Source organism: Ailuropoda melanoleuca, chromosome 3, assembly GCF_002007445.2.
Source record: "Ailuropoda melanoleuca isolate Jingjing chromosome 3, ASM200744v2, whole genome shotgun sequence".
Taxonomy (NCBI): Eukaryota; Metazoa; Chordata; class Mammalia; order Carnivora; family Ursidae; genus Ailuropoda; species Ailuropoda melanoleuca.
In genome coordinates this window covers 36033456-36049094 of record NC_048220.1, presented here as the reverse complement: position 1 = coordinate 36049094, position 15639 = coordinate 36033456, and the positions used below count along the sequence as shown (strand labels likewise).

General features: G+C 39.2%; 1 protein-coding gene across 1 annotated transcript in view; it reads right to left on the bottom strand.

Annotated features, from left to right (window-relative positions):
* Window positions 1-15639, bottom strand: part of IL31RA (interleukin 31 receptor A) — a 170630-nt gene that overhangs the window by 37871 nt on the left and 117120 nt on the right. The window contains 1 exon segment of the mRNA XM_034655685.1: window positions 8922-9012. Coding sequence (XP_034511576.1) covers window positions 8922-9012 — 91 coding nt within the window.

Sequence of the window (15639 nt, the reverse complement as noted above, 5' to 3'; positions counted from 1 at the left end):
TGTGGCCATCCACAAACAGGAGGGAGCTGGGAGGACAGTGAAAGGCAAGAAACAGACAATCACACTGGGGACTCAAAATGGGGAAGACGAACCCCCACAACATTTGGCTTTGAAAACAAGAGGGGCCTGATTTTGTGAGTTCTTACAAACAGTAGGACTCAAAGCCTAGAATTCTTAAAATAACGTATTCAGCTCTAGAAGAGCCCTGCGGGCATCCTCACCTTTAAAGAAGCAGCATGACAAGCAGCCTGAGCAGATACAGTGTAGAACCAGCAGTTTGAAAAACACTGGGTAGCAGAGGCTCCTGTGTGGATCAGTCGGTCGGGTGTCTGACTCTTGAGATCAGCTCAGGTCATGACCCCAGGGTTGTCGGATCAAGCCCTATGTCTGGCTCTGCACTCAGCACAGAGTCTGCTTCAGATCCTCTCTCTCCTCTTCCTCAGCCACCCCTCCCAACTTGCGAGCTCTCTAACTAAATAAATAAATACATAAAATCGTAAAAAAAAAAAGAAAAGAAAAGAAAACCACTGGTGGCAAATGGGAGGGAGGGTGATTTACTCATTACAGAGTGTGTCCTGGAGAGCTAGGGATCTCAGAAAGACTCCTCTAGGAACAAAGGGGTTTGTAGGCATCATTTCCCACCTCTGCCCCCCAGCATAAACACAAGCCACCTGTGGGAACCAGCACTTTGTCCACACTCCCTACCTAACTTGCTTGCACCAAGGCCCCCACCCCGTGCTTCAATGTATCTGCCCTTCCCAGTTCCACTTGCCTCAGCCCCAGAAGTGTGGAGCCCCTCCCACAGAAGATCAATACAAACCTCACCAATGCTGCATCTCCTGACCTGTGCCTTTTGCAGAGCCTTGGTCTTGGTGGTTGTGGGCGCTACAGAAGACTGAGGCCTTGTTAAAAGTGAAAGACCTTCCCATGTGCCCTTTGCAGATCCACTTAGGCTGGCCAGTACCAATCGCAGCAGCTCCAGGTCTCAATTAGCAAGCAGACCAGAGTGTACCTTGTTTGAATATAGGCCACAGCTGCTGGGAAGCAAACACTACTCACAATAGGCAAAGAGAGCCACTGAAGACAACTGACCTGAAGCAAAAAGAGACTTACCTTACACACAGAAACAGACACAGATAGTTACAAAAAATGAGAAGACAGAGAAATATATCCAAGTGAAAGAACAGGACCAAACCACAGCAAGAGACCGAACCAAAACAGACTTAAGTAATATGCCTGTTAGAGAGTTTAAAGAATGATCATAAAGATACTCATTGGACCGAAGAAAAGAATAGAGGACATCAGTAAGACCCTTAACAAAGAGATAAAAAAGAATCAGATATAAAGACCACAATAAATGAAATTAAAAATACATTTGATGGAATAAGTAGCAGGCTAAATGAAAGAGAGAAATAATGACCTGGAAGACAGAGTAATAGAAAGTAACCAAACTGAGCAAATGAAAGGAAAAAAATGATGAAAATTGAGAATAGTCTTAGGGAACTCCGTGACTCCATCAAGTCTGAAAACATTCACATTATAGGGAGCCCAGAGGAAGAAAAGAGAGAAAAGGGGGAAAAAAATTTATCTGAAGAAATGTGGCACCACAGAAAGACAACCAAATATATAATGTTATGAAAAATTATGACAACAAATTGGACAATGTAGAAGAAATGGATAAATTCCTAGAAACATAAAACTACCAAAACTGAAACAGGAAGAAATAGAAAATCTAAACAGATTCATTACTAGAAAGGAAATTGAGTCAGTACTCAAAAAGCTCACAACAAACAAAAGTCCAGGACCAGATAACTTCACAGGCAAATTCTACCAAATATATAAAGAAGAGTTAATACTTAAATACTTTTCAAACTATTCCAAAAAATAGCAGAGGAAGGAAAATTTCCAAATTCATTCTATGAAGCTAGCATTACCTTGATACCAAAACCAGATAAAGACTCCACCAAAGAAAACTACAGGCCAATATATCTGATGAATATAGAAGCAAAAATCCTCAACAAAATGCCAGCAAACTGAATCCAATGATACATTAAAAGAAGTCGTTCACCATGATCAAGTGGGATTTATTCCAGGGGTGCAAAGATGGTTCAGTATTCTCAAATCAATCAGTGTGATACATCACATCTATAAGAGAAATTATAAAAACCATATGACATTTTAATAGATGCAGAAAAACCATTTAACAAAGTATAACCCATTCATAATAAAAACCCTCAACAAAGTAGGGATAGAGGGAACATACTTCAGTATAACAAAAGCCTTATATGAAAAGCCCACAACCAACATCATAGTCATGGGGAAAAACTGAGAGCATTTCCCCTAAGTCAGGAACAAGACAAGGATGTCTACTCTCACCACTTTTATTCAACACAGTACTGGAAGTTCTAGCCACAGCAAGCAGACAACAAAAAGAAATAAAAGGCATCCAGATTGGTAAGGAGGAAGTAAAACTTTCACTATTTGCAGATGACAGTATACTATATATAGAAAATGCTAAAGACTACATCAAAAAACTACTGGAACTGATAAATGACTTCATTAAAGTCTCAGGATGCAAAGTCAACATACAGAAATCTGTTGCATTTGTATATACTAATAATGAAGTAGCAGAAAGAAAAATTAAGAAAGCAACCCCATTTACAATTGCACCACAAATAATAAAGTACTGGGGAATAAACTTAAGCAAAGAGATGAAAGACCTATACTCTGAAAACAATAAGACATTGATAAAAGAAATTGAAGATGACAAAAAGAAATGGAAAGGCAGTCCATGCTCATAGACTGGAAGAAAAAAATAGTGTTAAAATGTCTATACTACCCAAAGCAATCTACACATTTAATGCAATCCCTATCAAAATACCAACAATATTTTCCAGGAACTAGAACAAACCATCTTAAAATCTGTATGGAACCACAAAGACCCCAAAGAGTCAAAGCAATTTTGTTTGAAAAAGAAAAGCAAACCTGGAAGCACTACAATTTCAGACTTCTAGTTACACTACAAAGCTGCAGTAATCAAAACAGTATGGCACTAGCACAAATACAAACAGAGAGATCAGAACAGAACAGAAAACCTAGAAATAAACTCACAATTACATGGCCAATTATTCTTCGACAAAGCAGGAACAAATATCCAATGGGAAAAAGACAGTCTCTTCAACAAATGATGGTGGGAAAACTGGACAGCAACATCCAAAAGAATGAAACTGGACCACTTTCTTACACCACACACAAAAATAAATTCAAAATGGATGAAAGACTTAAATGTGAGACCTGAAACCATAAAAATCCTAGAAGAGAGCACAGGTAGTAATTTCTCTGACATCGGCCATAGCAACATTTTTCTAGATATAGCTCCTGAAGCAAGGAAGATAAAAGCAAAAACAAACTATTAGGACTTCATCAAAATAAAATGCTTCTGCACAGTAAAGGAAACAAACAATGAAACCAAAAGACAACCCCCTGGATGGGAGAAGATATTTTCAAATGATATCTCTGATAAAGGGTTATTATCCAAAATATATAAAGAACTGACACAAGTCAACACCCCCAAAACTAATAATCCAATTTTAAAATGGGCAGAAGACATATAGACATTTCTCTAAAGAGTACATCCAGATGGCCAACCAACACGTGAAAAGATGTTCAACTTCACTCATCATCACACCTGTCAGAAGGGCTAAAATCAAAAACACAAAAAAGTATAAGTTTTGTTGAGGATGTAGAGAAAAAGGAACCCTCTTGCACTGTTGGGGGAAATGCAAACTGGGAATGCCACTGTGGTAAACAGTATGGAGTTTCCTCAAAAAGCTAAAGATAGAACTACCCTACAATCCAGTAATCACACTATTAGGTATTTACCCCCAAAAAATACAAAACACTAATTCAAAAGTATACATGCACCCCCATGTTTATTGCAGCATTATTTACAATAGCCAAGATATGAAAGCAGCCCAAGTGTCCAATGATAGATGAATGGATAAAGAAGATGCCATATATATATATATATATATATATATATATATATAATACATATATATATAATGGAATATCATTCAACCACAAAAAGAATGAAATCCTGCCATGTGCAACAACATGGATGGAGCTAGAGAGTATAATGCTAAGCAAAGTCAGTCAGTCAGAGAAGACAAATACCATATGATTTCACTTATACATGGAATTTAAGAAACAAAACAAATGAGTAAAGGGAAAAAAGAGAAAGAGACAAACCAAGAAACAGACTCTTAGAATATAAGCTGATGGTTCTAGAGAAGTGGTGGATAGGGGATGGGTGAAATGGGTGATGGGGATTAAGCAGCACATTTGTGATAAACACTGGGTGATGTATCAATGTGCTGAATCACTGTACTGCTCCCCTGAAATTAATGTAACACTGTATGTTAACTACATTGGAATTAAAATGAAACAATTTTTTAAAAATATTTTCTATCTTTACTACTTGCATGCTTAAAATGATGACAAAGACAGTGATCTCCAAGTCCAAATGCTTAAAAAGACCAAGGTAACTGGACCTGAACCAAATAATACTGCATGTTACATGGAGAGGAGAAGCTAGACCACTAGCACATTCCTCAAAGAGCCCACACGGCTTGAAACCCTCCCTGGAGAATTTCTGGGGTCAGCAATCAGAATACTAACAGATCCTACACTTCACAGCTGCCAGCAGGAACATGCAAAACCCTGCAAGGCAGTGAGCCAAAGGTCAGCCCATAATATCCCCAGAGGAACAAACTTCTCACTTAGCAACTCACTCTGCCTCCATGACTCAGAGATGATGGTAGAGGGCTGGCGCGTGCGCGCTCTCACGTGTGTGTGTGTGTGTGTGTGTGTGTGTGTGTGTGTGTGTGTGTGTGTGTTTATATGTGGGTCGGTCTTTAGTCCTTTGGGCAAGTTTGGTTTTTTTTAATATTCATTAAATATTAGCTTGCTCCTTACTTCACTCCATGCATTTCACTTATACCCATCACACTAACTCTTAGCAGGATTTCAAAGTTAAGCCTTTGCTGGAGACCAAGGAAACAAGAAGTTTTTCCTTGTATCCCCAGAATATTCTTTGGTCTTGTGCTATTCTCATTATGGCCCCTCTTACAGTCATATTTTGTTTTATTTCCTTTTCATTCTTACTTTGTCTTGCATTGGCTGACTCCAGAGCCAGCCACAAAAATCACTGTAGAAACAGATCCTTATGGATCCAAACGTACCCTGGTCAAACCTCAGGGTCTTTACTTTCCCAGCCTTCCCTGAACACCTCCGTTCAGTCGTTCAGAAGCTTTAATTAATATGTATAAAAGCCGTAAGTCAGAAAAGGAGTCAAACATCTGGCTTCCAGAACCAGAACCATCTGGTTCCCCAGGCATCAGGAAAAGAGAAAATGGTTTTAAAAATGATCTTCCAGGAGTGCCTGGGTGGCTCGGTCCTTAAGTGTCTGCCTTTGGCTCAGGTCATGATCCCAGGGTCCGGGGATCGAGCCCCACATCAGGCTCCCTGCACAGCAGGGAAGCCTGCTTCTCCCTCTCCCACTCCCCCCCCTTATTCCCTCTCTTGCCATGTCTCTCTGTCAAATAAATAAATAAAATCTTGTAAAAAATGATTTTCCATTTCACATGAGCTTATTAATGGAGCTACATTTGTCTGTCCTTACTACTTGGATATGGCAAGAAATCAACATTCTTATAGAGATATTGGTATATGAGAAAAAAATTCTATTCCTTCTACCCTCCTAGGTTCTGCAGCTAGGGCCTTATAAAATGAGACTAACAAAAAACAGATAAAAAGAAAAAAAAATAGTTTATTAATGCATGCAGCATATATAATGCAGGAGAAACCTCAATGAAGAGCAATTCAAAGAGGTGGTTAGATCTTGGGCCCACGTAGCATCTTAACAAAAATACAATACATTTGTGCAGAAGAGACAGAACAAAGGAAAAGAAATTTAGGTTTCCAAGGCTAGCAAACAGCAGGAAGGTAAATCCATGCGGGAAACTAATGCGGTAGGCTTCATTTCTGCATCTGTTGATTCTCATCTGCCTCCACATCAAAATAATCCCCATGGCAAAGTAGCATATTTTGGAATGGAAAATTTTAATCCCTTACTCTAGTATTATAGAAGAGACTTGTGATAAATAAAATGTGCATTCAGTCATATTTCCAGTGCTCATCAATATCTCCCCTTCTTGGACATACAGCAAGATTTTATTTTCTTGCCCTCTTGAAATTAGGCATGGCCATGTGACTTGCTCTGGCCAAATGAGAGGATCGTTTAAGTTCTGGTGCATGATTCTCCTTTCTCTCCTTCCTCTGTTCCCACCCTGCAACTCCATGCTGAGATGAAAGTATCTTAAGATGGTAGAGTCTTCATCACCCTGGGCTCCTGCTTACCTCCTGCTGTTTTAAACACTGAGATATGGGGCTTATTTTTACAGCATAAACAACTTTCCCTGACTAATGTAAAAAGTAGACAGTCTGCTCTGAAAATCCAGGATTCTAAGACTTGGGAAAATAATTCATTTTTTTCAGTAGTTTTCTCTCTTCAAGTGTCCTCATGACACTCGAATTCTGCATATGTATCTCAGGTCATTTGAGATTAGTTTTATCACAATTAGGGCATTGGGAGGAACTGAAATAAGAAGGAACCGGATGAACAAACAATATTAGGATTCACTTTGAGTTACTTGCTTTACTTACAATTACATTTCTGCCTGTTATCAGATGTGACCCCACACATTGGAACTGCTTTTACTTCATATAACGGAACCACCACTATTCTCAAAGCCTATACCTCTATCATCCTCCCTTTCCACTTGTTGGCAAACGGTGCTGATTTTAAGTCTTATCCGTTATCTCTATCCACCCTTCATCTGAAGACTGCTACGTGTGATAGAGCACAAAGGGCATTTCACCTCTGTCATATTTTTATAAAAACCCAGGAGTCCTGGCAAGTACCCAAGGGTGTTAAGGTCATGAAAAACAAAGAAAGACTAAGAAACTGTCACAAACCACAAGAGATTAGGGAGATGTGAAAATGCAATGCAATATGGTACCCTGAATTAGATCTTGGAACAATAATGTGTCAATATCACTTTCTTAGTTTTGACAAATGTATTATGAGATATTAACAATGTAGGAAACTGGATGAGGGGTATACAAGAACTCTCTGTACTATCTTCACAAGTTTTCCATAAATCTAAAACCATTTAAAAACAGAATTTTTATATTTTAAAAATGGACACCTGAAGACTAGATTTATCATTTATGCATATCTATCCTTCCCCCACATCTTAAAAAAATAACTATATTCCTATGTTTCTAAAAATAATGATTTCTCCTATGTTTAGAAATAAGGGGAAATAGTCATTAACTTTCCTCTAAGAAAGATAAGGAAAATATTCTTGCTTATCAGAGAATTTCCCACATGCAAAAAGAACATTTTTCAAAATTCATTGTTCTCAATCTTCCTTCTTCCCTATATGCTCATATCACCTAGGGCTGTTGCAAAATTAGTGTTTTGAAAAATGTCTCCAAGGAGAAGAAGGGCAGGGCTGATTGAGATCTAGGGAAGGATATTGTAGAAGGGAAGTCAGGTGGAAACTGGAGCCAGTTGTGTAGGACATGGTATAAGTAAAAGGTAATAAGAAGAGAAGAAGCCAGAGAGAGAAAATAGAAAGAGATAAGTTGAGGGGAATGATGAGTTGATAGAAGCCATAATGCACATAACTTCAACTGTAAATTGTATAACTGAGACCGATTTTTGGTTTCTGAGCTGGCCAGGAGAGGCTAGATAAGACAGAGAGATACACGCCTACTTGACTATAGTGTCTATAAAACTCCTAAGTTCCACGGGTGTATCCTAGGGGGCTACAAGGCAGGCCATGCCAAAGGAGAGGTCTGGAAGACCTCCATAATCCACAGATTGCGACTGCCTCTTGGTCATCCCCAATTACTACATGTTACATTCTTAATTACATATGCCCAAATTCATATGTTGAAGCCCCAACCCCCATTACCTCAGAAAGTGATTCTTTGGAGACAGGGTTTTTAAGGAGGTATTAGTTAACACAAGGCCATCAGGGTAGGCCTAGTCCAATCCAGCTGGTGTGTTTGTAAGAGAAGGAGATTAGGACATACAGAGGAATGACCATATGAAGAGGAATAAGAAGAATGCGATTTATGCACCAAGGAGAGAGGTGTCAGGAATTCAACTCTGTAGGCACCTTGATCTTGGACTTCTAGTCTCCAGAACTATGAGAAAATAAATTTCTGTTGTTTAAGCCATTCAGTGTGTAGTAACGAGAGCCCTAGCAAACTGGTACATGACGTGATGCCTTCTCTACATTCCTAGTAACCAATACCCATTTCTCCTCTCTGATGTTTATTTTTTTTAATATAAGATGCAATTAAAGTAATGGATAATAAATCTGCAAGGTACTATACAGATATTAGGTCCATAGTCTTAGGTTGGACGATTGTAAAAATGTTTTATTTCATCATTTCCCTTTATATCCTTGGAAATTATTGAAAATACTGTTAAATTTATATATTTTTGTTTTTACATGTGTGTTTTACATGAAACGACTGCTCCTAACATAAAAACTATTGAGACAAGAACTTACAACCACTCTAAAACAGTGGATCTTGGCCTTTTGGGGGGTCATATCTCCCTCTGAAAATATGATAGGCCATCTTGCCAAATTTGCAAACACATATGTATACAACAACATGCACACACCCATCCACAGAAATTCAGGGAGTTCACAAATCCCTTGTTGTTCATCCACATATGCCCAAGGTCTGGGAGTTCCTTTGCAGTCAAATTCACAGCTCTTGTCCAGAGAAGTTAGTGAGAATCATATAATCCCATACAAGGGCACCCATCAACCTACCTGCCAGGCTAAATTTGCAGAGTAGAAGGAGCATCCACAGTGCCCGGGTCCACATTGTCTCCAAGTTAATGCAGGAAGGCTGAGGAGAGAACTGAAAACGTCATCAGTCAAAAGTTAGCTTCCTATCCCTTTTAATAAACTCTATTTCCAGTGACAAACAGATTCTGGGGATTTTAAGGAAGGCTCCTTTATTGTTTAATTTTTTTCTCTTATATTATATTTTTGGCTATTATCACATAGATCCCTTCACAATAACTTCATCAGCCCCAGTCAACTTTTAATTTGTCCGTAATTCATTCCATTATGTAAAATGAAAATTACACCAGCCACCAAGAAATAAAGTACCATGAGTCGTATAGATCTGAGACCATCATCTGTTCGCTGCCTCAGGCCCTAAGCACCGCAGCCAAATGGAACGACTCCTGATTTCCCAAAAATGCCATGGTATTTCACATCCCCATGCTTTGTTCATGTGGTTCCTTCTACCTACAATACCCTTTCCCCCTCATTCATGGAAAATTAATCCAACCTTCCAGACTTATCTCAAGGTTAACCTTCTCTCTCTCCTGCCTGAACCCCAAGATGGAGTTGTGCCCCAAACCCCCTTCATGCCACTTACTCTTAGCATGTATCACACGGAATGATGTTCAGCAGTTTACCTGTTGGCTTCTCTACACAGAATTTCTGAATAGTGAAGCTCCTCTTATTCCTCTTTGAAGCCTAAGTAAGTACATACTGGTACATGATAGACATATAATACTGTTAATGGAATTAATTAGAACAAAAAGGCTGCTAACCATTTACCTCATCCCACAGAGAGATGGTGGGATAATCTAAAGATAAAGCAAATGTAAAAGCAATAACTCATTTCTGGAAAAAAAAAAGATTCCACATTTCAATAGGAAAAAAGAAAGAGTTCTCAACAAAATAAATTGAGAAAAATTCACATGCATCATTTCTGGAGAAAACCACCAGGATAACATTTTCTCATATACAAACCAATTGAAATACCTTACAAACTGAAAATGCCTATGGCAATAAAGCAGAACGAGAACTTGGGTCTGTAATGGTAAACATGCCATCAGGAAACAGGAGGAGACTGGTTACATAACAGCAATAGTAACCACCTGCTACTCAACAGCAGTAGCTACTCTCTCAGGAAATAACCATTTTGATTTAAATGAGTACAACATAAAGGGAAATTTTTTAATTTTTTAATGAGAAATAAGTGTGTTCTTCAAAATTAATTATAACACTAATAGTATTTGTTGGTGCCTAATTATTCAGAACATTGTCTTAATTTTCTCCATTTCTTAGCTAGAAGACACATGTTTATACTAATCCGAAAAGCATTCTGGAAAGGAAGGGAGGTCCAACCATGAAAACCCTATAAAAGCTATGAAGCTCAAATTCTCAATAAATGAATAATTATGGATGTGAAAACTAAAATTGTTATCCTGACATGTGGTTTTCTTTTTTAAATCTCATCAATATTAACTGTTGAATAAAACATTTAAAAATGAATGGTAATTACTGCTTGCCTCCTTTAAAATGAAAATACTCATCTATTATTTGTGAATTTAAAAAAATCCTTCTAAAAAAAATCAATAGTATTAAATCATACTCAGAGACAAAACTAGAAAATTTCAGTAGCTGAGGAGAGGGGCATTCTAGAAGTTGACGCTGCCTAAGTTTTCTAGCCTTGGCACCCCCCTGAATCAGGTGGTGACCTCAGGTATTCTCTTATTCACTCAACAGTGTCCCAGCCACATATGAGGTGCTTGGAATAAAAGATGATCCTGTCCCCAGCTTTGCTGTAGTTCAGTGGTTTTTAACAAGGAGAAGGGAGTCAGAGGATGGAGAGGATGCCAAAGTGAGCTACTGTTTCTGATGGCTCCATATCATATCCCCCCAAATGGGTTTGAGAAAAAAAAAGGGTTGAGAACCATGGATTTTCTTGCAGAGACAGAAGCATGGATACTCATAGCAAGTATCAAATGTTAAGTGCTGTAATTATAAGAGTGCAACAAGAGCACAAAGCATTTAAGGAGAGAAATGAGCCAATGACTATGGAAAACCAACAAGTGCTGTTAAGTAATGATGCCCCTCATTCTTTTTTTTTTTTTTTAAGATTTTATTTATTTGATAGAGAGAGTGGGAGAGAGCAAGCACACACAGGGGTAATGGCAGGCAGGGGAGAAGCAGGCTCCCCGCTGAGCCAGGAGCCCTATGTGAGGCTCAATCTCAGGACCCTGGGATCACAACCCGAGCCAAAGGCAGCCACTTAACTGACTCAGCCACCCAGGCACCCCGCCCTCATTCTACCATTTGCCTGTCCTCTAGTGCCTTTTCCACGTCCCCTCATACACTTAAGAACCACCACAAAGTGATTGCTTGTGGATAGTAAACATGAACAAACCTGAGATGTCTCTGAGGAACTTAGAAATAAGTTCAATTGGGAGTTTAACTAGCAAAATCAATATACAAAGTTCATCCTAGTTATCTGTGGGAGTAAACCAGTGGGTTAATATGCAGTTGAAGAGCTTGAGTTCACTCAAAACCCCAGCCAAGGAAATCTGGGTATAATCCAGATGGATCTGGAAAATCATTATCATCACTGAGTTGCAGGAAACTGCTCGACTAATTGTACCTTAAACTTTGAGGACACAAAGGACAGGTCCCCTCAGACTTTAAAATACTGATGGTTAAAAAAGCAAGAAGTTGGCAGAGTTTATCCAGTACTATCTCCTGGAGGAAATGATGAAATTTCCTGGTACTGGAGTGATACACTCCAAAACAAGACAACGCATCAGACCTAACCACAGTCTTGACAAAAAAAACTCAAAACCAAAAATCTCCACCATGGCTGTGATTCTGTGAAGCTTTCTTTGATGATTAATTTAGGGGAGGAGACCCTGAGCAAGGGACATGAGTCATTAGAAAGGCTACCCTGGGGGCACCTTGGTTGGCTCAGTCAGTTGAGCAACCAACTTTTAGTTTCGACTCTGGTAATGATCTCAGGGTTGTGAGAGGGAGCCCTGAGTCGGGCCCCATGCTCAGCAGGGAATCTTCTTGAGGATACTCTCCCTCTGCCCCTCAGCTCACTCGTACTCAACTGAGTTCTCTCTCTCTCTCTAAAATAAATCTTTAAAGGAAAGAAAAGAATCCTCCCCAATCCCTTTGAGCACAGTAAAGGTGTCACCTGTTCTCAGGAAAGTAGTCATATCCTTAGTGCCTCTTGTGATGAGACAATTAGAATTCAAGGTTTAAAATCTGGGAGAGCCCTGAAGGAATTTTGCGGCCATTCCTCCTTTGTTAATGAAGAAACTTTTACACAAGATGGACCTTATATTAGTGCATTCTCTGATGGCACTGTAAAGATCTGGAATATGAAGCCTACAGAATGTTCAAACACTTTTAAATCCCTGTGCAGCACTGCAGGGACAGATACCATGGTCAACAGTGTGATCCTGCTTCCTAAAAACCCAGAGCACTTTGTGGTGTGCAACAGATGAAATACAGTGGTCACAATGACCATGCAGGACCAGATGGTCAGAAGCTTCAGTTCTGGTAAGACAGGTGGTGGTGATTTTGTTTGCGGCGCCCTCTCTCCCTGCAGTGAATGGATCTACTGCATAGGGGAGGACTTTGTGCTCTACCATGTCAGCACAGTCACTGGCAAACTGCAGAGAACATGGACAGGTCACGAAAAAGATGTGATTGGTATTGCACATCCCCCTCATCAGAACCCGATGGCTACAGTGAGGATGGACTGCTAAAGCTCTGGAGACCCTAATTCCACTTTTCTTTTACAACTTGCTTGAGAGCATGTACTTAAGTGAAGACATATTCATGTATTGCTTTTTTTTTAAGGCTACCTTTTCTCAACAATTATCTGAATTTAGGCACAAAAAAACTTTTGTGAAAATTCATGTTAAAAAAAAAAACCCTATCAGTCTCTTGAAGTCTTATATGAGGTAACTCGGTCTCCCTAAATCTGAGCAAAACTCTGGGCCCTAGGAAATTCACAAAGATTCTGCCGCGCTCTGGAGGAATTCAATGCATTCCCTGCATTCCCCAGGTCATCAGCCCTAACTTCTAAATGCAACAGCTTTGAACAACTGTCTTCAATAAAAGGTTACTTCCTAGAAATATAGAGTTTCTCATTACTGGGACCTCATTTGAATACAGCATTTAACGGAGACCCAGAATTCTCAAACGACACTATGAATATTCATCACGGGACTAAAGGAATCTTAGAATATATAGCGATGCCACTTAAGTAACCTGTGGTATCTTAACTTTAAAGGAGTAAACCCAGTAGTAGCTACTGTTACGAGAAGGACTGAAAACAAATCCAAGCAATTACTGCTGGCTATGCTCAGTGCCTGGGGACAAGACAAGAAGTAGGAAACAAAGGAGGAGATGCTTCCTCTGCCAGTTTCTGCTAAAAATGTTAGCACATTAAATTATCCCTGTCTTCCTGCATCTTGTCTCATATGACCAAAGCAAAAGAAATAGCGTGTGTTCTACTCTATAGCAGTCCCCCATTACACCCACCCACAACCCCCAACACACGCAAGCTGTCCTTTGGCAGTTCAACAATTCCCAGTCAAGGTTGCATCCTGGATGCAAAGCATCATCTGAATACACTTGTACAAAAATGTACCACTATGTGATTTTTCCGAGGGCTGGTCCTACTTTCAATCATTCATTCATCTATTCATACTTTCACTCAACTAATGTATGTTGATACCCATTCTGTGCCAGGAACCATGCATAGCATGGAATTGGGTTTTTAAAGGATGGGCAAAGGAAGAATAAATTCTAGGTACAGCACTCTGGCCATAAGTTTAATTAAGAACCTGTGAACTCTACCGATGGGAGGGACGAAGCAGCAAGCTGCAAGCCTCGTTCAGTCGCACTACATTCTGTAACTATGGATGGTAATGGCAGTTAACTAGACTCACTGTGGTGATTATTTCACAATATATACAAATATCAAATCATTAAGTTGTACACCTAAAACTAATATAATGTTATACTTAATTATATATAAATTTTAAAAAGCTGTCAAAAAACCACATTCAGTTTCAAAGTCTATAAACCCATTGAGGTTCAGGATGCCTTCACACAAAGAACATTTGAGATGCCAGCAGCAAGACTGGCAAAAACATAATCATGATGTGATAGTGGAAGTCTACAAAGTGCTGATTATGTTACAAAAATGATATCTTGCCTTTTTTAAAATAGATTTTTATTTATTTGAGAGAGAGAGAGTGCACACACAAGCAAGGGGAAGGGGCAGAGGAAGGAGCAGTCTTGATCCCAGAACCCTGGGATCCTGACCTGAGCTGAAGGCAGACCCTTAACCAACTGAGCCACCCAGGCACCCCATATCTTGCCCTTCTAAAAATTGCTGTGGACTTGGTATTATTATCTCCACTTTACAGATATGGAAGTTGAGGCTCAGTGATATTATGTAACCAGTCCAAAAACATTTTTGGTGTAGTTGGGATTCAAACCTATGACTGTCTTATTCCAAAGCCTGGACTCTTTCCACCAAAATCAAATAGTAGCTATTAGTGATTTACGGTCCCTCAGCCCTCCTGCCACAAAACACTAGTACACAAAAAAGGATCTTCTTTTGAAGCCCCTAGGTCTAATTTTCTCTAGCCTAGAGTTTCCAGAAAGATATCCATTATATATAGTCACATATTTTCACCAGCCCCTGAACTTTGGCCCCCATAATTCCCCACCCCTACTGCAACAATTTAAAATACTAACTGCCAAAAGATTAGATTCCCCATAATTAGCAAAAACCAGTCTAAGGAATAATTCATGTGGTGGGTTCTGACCTATAACTTCACTGAAGAAAGCAGAAAAAGATCCTCAAGTAAAAGAAAAAGAGGCCTAAGTTGCAAGGATTTGAGTACCCGACTCTGCGTTAGGAATGTGGCACTCACCTTCCTGTGGTGTCCAGAAGATGTCCTGCTGGTTCAGAAGCTCCCCATCAAAGGTACTCTGTCCCCTACAGCACAAGTCAGGCCAGAGAGGGGAATTTGGATGTGTGAATATTTCCTCTCTGGTTGTCTGGAAGCTTTCTCTTTGCTTTTAAGCAAAATCCAAGCCAGGGTGGCACTTAACCCATTTATGCTGGGAAGTGAGGTGCATAATGGTAACTGGAAAAAAAATCTGCTTCTGTGAGACTACTCAACTTTACAGGAAAAATATCATCTGAAAGTGTCATAAACAATTAAAAGGAACAACTGAATTTTAAATTTTCTATTCAGGAAGTCCTTACAAATGTGGTAATGCGTGAAATGCTGAGAATATCTTTAACTGGAAAAGGGAAATATGCAATCATGTGATTAGCTTTAAATGAAGAAGGAGATGAAGGGAAGAAAGTAGTAGCCAAAAGAAAAGACTTTCATAATTCTTATTATGAAAGCCTCTGGTTACAATGCTTTCATCAGTTGATCAATATATAAGCTTGCTCTATGTGTGTTTGGCTTAAAGATACCTTATTTAGTATATATAGTTGATGCATTAACCTTAAGCTTAGAGCCAATAGCAGTATAATTCATGCCTAAATGAAGCTTATCTAATAGGTATTTTCTCTGTAAAGCACATCACTTCTTCCACTTGGGAACACTAGCCAGTGCTTTAGCGCTGTTATTTATGTGCTTTTTATTTATGTGCAAAGCCCAAACCAAGG